Source organism: Vicia villosa, unplaced genomic scaffold, assembly GCF_029867415.1.
Source record: "Vicia villosa cultivar HV-30 ecotype Madison, WI unplaced genomic scaffold, Vvil1.0 ctg.001892F_1_1, whole genome shotgun sequence".
In the NCBI taxonomy this organism is placed as follows: Eukaryota; Viridiplantae; Streptophyta; class Magnoliopsida; order Fabales; family Fabaceae; genus Vicia; species Vicia villosa.
In genome coordinates this window covers 374,293-383,927 of record NW_026705766.1, presented here as the reverse complement: position 1 = coordinate 383,927, position 9,635 = coordinate 374,293, and the positions used below count along the sequence as shown (strand labels likewise).

The window sequence follows — 9,635 nt, the reverse complement described above, 5'->3', positions numbered from 1 at the left end:
TTAGTATCCATTTAGTAGATGTGCCAATTATTGTTATTTACAATACCAACAACTAACCTAATGGTTTTAATTCTAGTCACCGGTGTAAATACCTCTTCAAAGTCTATGCCTTCTCATTACAAAAATTCTCTTGCAAATAATCAAGCCTTATGCTTGATTATTTCACCTTTGGGGTTTGCCTTCACTTTGTACACCCATATTACACCAATTGACTTCTTTCCTTCTGGTAGATCAACTAACTCCCAAGTCTTGTTCTTCTCAATAGATTCCAGCTTTTCCTTCATAGTACAAACCCATTTTGGATCAATTAAGGCCTCTTCCATTTTAGCAGGTTCGGATTCAACCATAAGTGCAAAATGGACGAAGTTACCATCATCACTGACTTTGTTATCTCGAAACAACTCACAATCTTGGATTCTTGGAGGAAAACCTTTTTCCCTTGTTGATCTTTTGACATTCTCTTCAATTCGAGCTTCGATAGGGGAAATTTCAGCATTTTCCAGCTCTATGGAAACTGATTTTTCACTGCTATAACCGGTTACACCTATCTGGTAATTAGTTACATGCTGTTGCAGCTCCTTGATTTTCTCAAAATGAAATCTCGACTGATCATAATCCTTCTGTTTGTTGTATCATACAACTTGTAACCTCTGGTAGAGTGATACCCTACAAGTATCATCAATTCTCAACTGTCATTGGGCTTTTTTCTATGCTGCCCCGACACATGTCGATATGTTGCCGAATTGAAAACTCTCAAATTATTAAGATTTGATTTGAATATGGACCATGCTTTGTCTAGTGTTATCTTCCCGAGCTTCTTTGCTGGACACATAATCAACAAATATGCATTTGTGGATACCGCTTCTCCCCATAACTCTTTCGGAAAGTTCTTCCTCTTCAACATGTTTCTAACCATGTTCATAGTCGATCATTTCTACCTTTCAACAACATCGTTTGTTATGGTGTATAAGGTGGTACTACCTCATGTATTATCCCTTCTTGATCACAAAACCTCCCAAAGTCATTTGAGACGTATTCGCCTCCATCATCCATTTTGAGAACTTTGAGCTTGTGACTACTTTGCCTCTCAAAAATGGACTTGAACTTCTTAAAGACTTCAAGTACCCCATCCTTTCTCTTGATTAGGTATGTTCGTTGTTTTCTACTATGATCATCTATGAATATGACAAAATATATATTGCCACCAATCGAATCAACTTGCATCGATCCACACACACATCAGAATACACCATCTCAAGGTGATTCTTGGTTCTACAACCCGCATCCTTGTTGAATTTACCCTTATGTTAGTTGATTCTATTACATTATGCACAAATTTCAGTCGGAATGTTGATCAATGGAAGCTCCGTTACCATTCCTTTCTTTTGTAATGCATTGAGATCTCAAAAATTGAGATGTCCAAGACAATACTGCCATTTCCACTCTTCTCGACTAGCCACTGTTGAAATACAACTATGTTCCATAACCTTCAACTCAACCTTGAAATTTTTATCGGCAACAATAAGAGCTTTTAGGATTAAAACCTTATTTGCATCCATAACGCGCAGCGCCTTGTTCTCCATACAAATATTGTAACCCTTCTCAAGTAATTGGCTAATACTTATAAGGTTACACTTGATTCCATAAATATACAAGACATCCTTTATCAAAGAATGTTTATCATCCCTTCTGTCGATTGATACATCACCGATCCTTCCACCGCTAGAGTGGTGTCATCGTGAACTTCTCTTTGTTTTCCATGGCATGATTTATTGTAACAAACCAGCCTTTCTTCCCTTTCATATATGTAGAATATATGGCGTCCAAATACCTTTCCTCGCTGCACTGAAATGCACCTTTCGTACTCATCATGGGAGATTCTTCTTCCTGTAACCGATTATAGTGTATACATAATCGGTTACAACATGGTTTTGCAGCGTTCCCAAAACTGCTACTGATGTTGTCCAACAACCTACTGATGCTGCATTCCCATTCTGTGATCATGACTAAGAGAGCATTCTCCTCGTCAAAAACTTGTCCTGTAACCTTGGATTATCCACTTGAGGTTCCTTCTTGTTCGTATTGCACTATCTTGCAAAATGACTAAACTTTTGATAAACGAAGCATTGCATCTTCCTCTTGTTAATCCTTCTCTTTTCACCTCTAGAGTTTCATTGACCACCATTCTTGTTGTAGCTGCTCTCACTCTTCTAACAAGCTGGGTTTTTGGAATTTTGGGATTCTCTTCGATCAAAATTTTGAAAATTTCCTTACTTTTCATGGATCATTTTCCTTCCGACTTATTGTCTTTGTCATTGAAATAAACTTGCAAAGAGATCTCCTACTTTTCCTTATCACTATAAATTTCATCCATTCTATGATAATGAGCCTCAAGAGAACTCTGTAGCTCCTCTTTGCTCAGCATCACAAGATCCTTCGATTTCCTAATCGCTATGACTATGTTATCAAATCTAGCCGTCAAAGAACACAAGATTTTTGCGACAACTTACGGCTCTATGATCGTTTCTCCACATGCTTTTACTTGGGTTACCAACAAGTAATTCTCGTCGTGAAATCGTTGATTGTCTCCTTCTTCTCTATTTTAATTAACTTAAGTTGAAGTTTGTGAATTTGTAACCTCACAACCTTCGCCTTGTCAGCCCCTGCATATGCTTTCTCATTAATCTTCCATGTTTGCTTCAATGATTCGCAATCAATGGCTTTCTCAAAATTATTCATATCTACACATTGATGAATTAAAAACAACGCCTTGAAACCTTTCTTATTTTCTTCCTTATGCGTAGCTTGTTGTGCATATTTTGCATCTTCGACAAGAGGATTCACACTATTCTTGATCACTTAAAAAACATCTTGGTAGCCAAACAACATTTTTAATTGCTTGCACCATCTGTCGTAATTCTACCCATCAAGGATGGGTAGGTTTGCAAGAATTCTTTCATTGGAGACAAAATTCATGTTGCATACTAGGTGTTTGATGGATCGAACCAGGCTCTTGATGCCAAATATCAGAACTTTGAATCACAAGATTGGTAAAGATGGAATAATTGAATATGGGGAAGGGTAGAGGAAGAGGGAGAATTAGATACAGATAGAGTATAATTGAGGGTGATAATTCTCATTTTCATTAACCATTAATTCGCCCTTTGGGTATTTATTCAAAAAGTTATAATAGATTGAGAAACAAGTAACAAAGTCAAAACTGAAATTTAACTTCCTGTAACAGATTACATAAAATTTGTAACTGATTACATTTGTTTCTAAAATCAAAATATATAACAGTGGTAACCAATTACTGCGAATATGTAATTGGTTATACCTTTGACATAATCACATATTTTAATTTATTTTACTTTTTTACACAGCTGTAACCAATTACAACCCTAAAGTAACTAGTTACAACACTTGATTTATTGTTTTTCACTCAACCAAATGTATGGAATGAATTTCATTATATTTCATTCCACTTTATTTATTATTTGTAAATTTAAACAACGAAATTCAATTCTATCTAATCTTTCAATTATTATTTCTTCTAATTTTGATATTTTTTTGGAAATCTTGGTATCCAACCTTGCAACCAACTAATCCAAGAGGGACAAATCCCACCGTCCACTAGTGGGGGCCCCGTTTAAAGTCAGAAAAAATTTCTGTATAGACTGGCCCACACAAGGATTGATAGAACCTAACAGGATTCGAACTCAGGACCTTGAGAGGAGCACACTCTCAAGACCCAAGCCTTCACAGCTAGGCCAACCCTTGAGGGTTTCTAATTTTGATATTAAATAATAAAATGAAAGTTCATTTTTATTCTATTCGGTTCATTTCATTTTATTTTTTGGCTCGACATTCTATTTCATTAGTTCAATCTGAGTCTAAGGTAAGATTATACTTTATTATTGATTGAATCTGTCCCAAATATGTTGTCTATATCTTAAAATACTTATATTTTAGCTAAACCACAGGCTACAAATTACATAGGTAATATAATTCAGCAAGACAAAGTCAGTGTTGTTAACAAAGTAGAAATTTTTAAAGGAATATCTGGAGTAATATTGAAATTTATATCATGTTAAGACTCAAACCAAATTCTCTTTTCCTTCTCACAATTCATAAAGAAGCGACTGTGGCCTTTTTTAAAAGCACTTAGGACAAATAATATGACACTTAATTTCTCATTTGCTCTTATGCTTTCATAAGTTTAATTGGATGTAATTTTCTCTTTTTTGTGCGGTTAGTCCGTATTCGTGTAATCGGGTTGGAGAACCCTTAGTTCTCCCTATCAATATATCTTGCTTACACAAAAAAAACATTTTGCTTTTTGCGTTCTTCTGCCTTGGGATTGTTGAGTCGGGTTGTAGTAAGAGTTGGGCCTTTTTTACTAGTGGCGGAGCCAAAAATTTTAACCGCAAGTTACATGTGATATAATTTATAAATAGTCATAAATCGGCTACTTTTGTTCTGTTTTTACTAATTTTGCCTCTGAATTTAACCTTGTTTTTACTAATTTTGCTCCTAGTTTTGTCTAAAAATCGGCTATTAAGTTGGAGGGAGTACAAAGAAATTAGGAATTGAGCCTGGGCACGTGCCCGGGCTAGCTGGGCCATGAAACCGCCTCTATTTTTTACATTACCAAAACCGCTTTTGCCAGAATCGAAGCGACGCTTAAATGATTTAATTCTGCTTACTGTTATATTCATGTTAATGCATTTTCCAATGATACGTACGCAAGGAATTTGGGTCCTCCATAAAGAATATGAATCCCTAGTGTTTTCGAAAAAATTTGCATTTCGTTCCGTCAAAGGTTTATATAAAAAAATACATTTCAATCTCACTTTTGAACGAAATACTACTTAATCCAAAAACAAGATTGGACGTTATTCTGGTTCGTCTCCATTTTTGTCTGAATTGTTCGGCAGATTCCCACGCATTAAGCACCTGTTCGCCATAGACCGATACCTGCTGCTTCATCTGGGAGAAAAGAATTATAGATATACTGGTTATTAGAAGAAAGAACCGCCTTAAAAATATTTCTCGTGTATCATCTGTTATCGTATCAGAAAATGTGGGGCCACTCTTTCTAACTAATGTGCAAAAAAATTAATTGTATGAACCGAGAAATCAACATAGAAATTAAAAGAATTCCAAATGTTTATAGAGACCCTTCTCCATACTACAAGTTTACATATAAGAGGAGTGTAAGTTACAAATTTTATTCCAATTGATCTTAGTTTATTGGCATATACAAAGTAGGATTCTATATATATATATATATATATATATATATATATATATATATATATATATATATATATATATATATATATATATATATATATATATATATATATATATATATATATATATATATATATATTTATTTTAATTCTTCACTACATGATATCGATATTTGTTCTAAATATAAAATATAAATAGTAATTTATAATATTGGGCGGACCATAAAACAAAATCTATTAAGTTTATTTTTCTTTATATCAAAATATTATTATTTTACCATTACGATTATAATTTTTGAATATATCAAAACTTTATTTTATAATATGGTTTCATAGTCAGATTAAGAGCAAAATGTATAATTGGACCTAGACCCCTACGCTAAGTTTGAGAGTGAGTGTTGCAGTTGTATATGAATTGTGGAGTTTGTTTGAAGTTTCACATTGTTTAGATTTTTGAGTTGTTGAATGTATAAATGTGTGAGAGCAACCTCGCTCTTTAAGATAACTTTTGGAGATAAGATCCAAGCACATTTAACATGGTATCAGAGAGCTCTCAATTTTTTAGGTTCGCTTCCCCATAAATCTTAGTCGTCATCGGTAACCTTTTTCTTCCTTTTATTGCGAATCATTGTTGATTTTTCCAATAATCTTTCCATATCGTCACTATTTTCCGTTCTTTGTTCCATTTCTAGCAGTCGTAGTCACCTTTGTTTTTGGTGATGTAATCGTAAGTTTGCTTGCTCAGCCCTACACGTTCTGTATGTGTGGTGAAAATTGAACTCCTAAATACTTTATTTTTTAAGGCATTTATTGTTACGACTGCTTTTTTCCGGTTATTCCTTCAATGCTTTGTCTCGTCAATGGAAGAAGTTATAAATTAAGATACACCTTTAGCAATTACTTGTAAGAGTTTGAATTCTTGATATTTAATTGTTTGGTAATATTCCTAAAAATGTTTGGATTCTTTACTCTGGTTCTACTAATCATATGACGTTTGATTCCTTATTATTATCCTTTTATACTTCACCTTCGATTATTTCTTATATCACTGTTGTTGAGGGCTCTCATGCTCGTGTTGTTCGTATTTGAAATATTGACTTGAACTCTTCATTCAAGTTGCAATATTTACTTTATGTTCCTACACTTTCCAACTATTTAATTTCCACCCACAACCTTACACTACAAGAAAAGATGAAATTACCCACCAACTATTATCTATTACAGAACGCTTAGCCCTGGGTAGAATTATCGAAGTTTTAATCATGGGTAAAATAAGACTGATATTTGGTTGTCAAAATTACAAATACCCACGATTTATTCAGGGCTTAGTCGCGGACAATACCGTGGGTTTTAACAGTCGTCGGTAACTGTTACCAAGGAGGCTTTTACCGAGGCCCTCAATGTTGTTGATAAGCCATGGGTAATTTAGCACTACCCACAACTTTTTTGATTACCGAAGGCTTTTGGCCCTTGGTAATGACAAGTTTTCGTGTAGTGTTACCCATGATTAGAATTGTAAAGCAACAATTTTTTACTTCACCTTGTGTTTTTCCGGACGACACCACGGGGGAGACGGCTTACCTATTTCCTTGAGAAGTAAGTATTGAAAAAGATTCTTATATCTGTCATTTTAAGATTTATAATACTTATGATATTGACCCAGATTACTTACATATTTCTTTTAGAAAGGATAAAAGATCATGTCCATCTCTTTATAGATATCCTATTTCGAAAATTGTCTTTTCTAAGCAATTCTCTCTACAATATTAGAGTTTTCTTTTAATTGTTGACTCTGCGAGAATTCCACCGTCTGTTCAAAAGGAATTTAGAAATAAAAATTTGGTTCAAGCTATGGATGAGGAAATGAAAGCACTTGAAAAAATGGGACTTAAGAGATTGTTAAGAGACAAAGACGAAAGAAGTTAATTGGTTACAAGGGGATCTATACTATGAAACACAAGTTAGATGACACTCTTGATCGTTACAAGGCCATATTATAAGCAAAAGGGTATACGTAGACATATGAAATTCATATTGAGAAGACATTTTCTCCAATAAAAAAGATGAATATTGTTAGAATATTATTATCTCTTATTGCTCACACTGGTTAAGAATTACGACAATTTGATGTAAAAAATTATTGCTTACATGAAAGCTTAAAGGAAGAGGTGTATATGGAGATTCCACATGGGAATTTGGCCTTCATGTAAAATCAACAAGGTGTGTTGATTGAAAAGGCCTTATATGGATTAAAGCAATATCTTTGGGCATATTGGAAGATTCACAAAGTCTATGGTGTGTTTGGGCTATTAGCGAAATCAAGAAGACCACACTTTGTTTTCCAAACATTCACAATGAGGAAAAATAATTATACTTCTTGATTATGTTGATGATATTATTGTTAGATGTGATGATTTAATTGAGAGATAAATAATCAAAGAACAATTATGAATGGAGTTTGAGATGAAAGACCCGGGGCAACTTAAATATTTCTTACAAATTGAGGTAGCCTACTCAAAACAAGGCATCTTTATCACTTTGAGGAAATATGTGTTTTATCATTTACAAAAAAACAGGAAAACTTGGATGCATACCAACAACTGTTTCCATTGACCAAAATCATAGAATAAGCCTTTAGAAGGAAATAGTCAAAGTTAAAAAGAGCCAGTATCAGAGATTAGTGGGAAAGTTGATTTACTTGGCATATGTTAGGCTAGATTTGAGATATGTAGTTAGTATGATTAACCAATTTATGCATGATCCAAAGGTGATACACTTGAAATGTGAGATTACATTGGTGTTGATTATGCATGTTCAATGATTGATAGAAGATTATCTTCAAGCTACGTTGCATTATTAAGTGAGAACCTAGTTGTTTGGATGAGTAAGTGTGAAGAAGATGTGTTTCTAAAAGTGTTTGCAAATAGAAAGTGATATATTTTCTATTTGTGTTGAAAAAGATTCTTTGATTCAAGGAGATTCAAAGTCCATCATAGTTGTTGGTGTTTTTATGAAATCAAGGATGTGGTGTGCTTTTTTGTTGTTGTTAGAAGATTGTAGGAGAAGTCTTGCTGTAAGGTTTGTACGAAAATCTAACAATAGTGAAAATCTCTGACAAGGTGGGAAGGGACTAGATTTATCCTTAATTGGAAAGGGGGACTAGTATACATCATTGTGTTCTTTATTTTTTGTGCATTTAAATTCTGCATTTTACTTCATAAGTTCATCAACATATTTCTGAAAAAATAAGAACATTAAAACATCTCTAAAATAACCGCAAAAGTCTTTAAATCTAATTCACCCCCTATTAAATTGCACTCTGAAATAACAGTAAGAAACAAATAGTACTTGCTCGATCAAGCGTGGAAGTAGAATTTAGAGATATAGCACGGGGAGTATGTGAATAATTATGGATTAAACAACTATTAGAAGATTTTAAGATACATTCTGAAGACCCCGTGAAGTTGTTTTGTGGTAATAAATTGATCATTAGTATTGCATATAATCTTTATCAACATAAAACTATTGAGGATTTGAACATAATTTGAACTAAGTTTGTTTTGCACGAGACATGTAAATGATCGCGACTTTGCGTGTCTATTAGTCGGGATAACTGCAAGTGCACGGTCGTGTCGTGTAGTTTTAAAAGATATCGAGTCCACAGGGACTATAAATCGACCTACCGTTATCTAAAGTTACTATGTAAAGCTAAGGCTAATGATATTTGGGTTTTTTTATAAATGGGGAAACTAAAATCTTAAATCTAGGTAAAATATAATAACAAACGGATATCAGTATGTATTTCATCTAACTTAGGTGATCCGAAATTCCATTGGCCAGATTCTAATTAAATCAAAGATCTTTACTAACTATGTTATTTAAAAGTCCCCCTCTCAAACTCTCGCTCTATTGATTCAGACTACGATCCTAACTCTTAATGTACGCTTTCGCCATCCCACCAGATTTAGAAACGCTTTTTGGAAACAACGTAATTAATAAAATGCTTGTTTTATGAAGTCGTTATCTACTTAAATCTCCTAATCTCAAACTCTCGCTCTGTTGACTCGGAACATGCTAATATCCCTAACGTACACTTTCGCCATCCCGCGCGGGTTTAAAAACACTTTTTGAAAATAAATAAGTTCTAATTAGTTCTAATACGCTTTCGCCATCCTTAAAACTAATGTCCTATGTCTACTATCCAGTTAAAGATCTCAAACTTTCGCTCTATTGATTTTAACCTTTGACCGTCTTAAGATCTCAAACTTTTGCTCTATTGATTTTAAGACTTACTAATTAAATTAGACATACAAACCAAAAACAAGTGATATTTAATAAAACATAATTAAGCCAATTTATTTCGGATCCCTACGGTTAAAT

The 9,635-nt window shown here is 33.7% G+C and overlaps 1 protein-coding gene across 1 annotated transcript; it reads right to left on the bottom strand.

Moving 5' to 3' along the window:
* Positions 1-140: 140 nt before the first annotated feature.
* LOC131637024 (uncharacterized) lies at positions 141-916 on the bottom strand. The gene is made up of 2 exons (XM_058907590.1): positions 740-916; positions 141-620 (listed from the first exon to the last, which is right to left on the bottom strand). Exons 1-2 carry the CDS (start codon positions 914-916, stop codon positions 141-143), a joined length of 657 nt encoding a protein of 218 aa, XP_058763573.1.
* Positions 917-9,635: the final 8,719 nt, after the last annotated feature.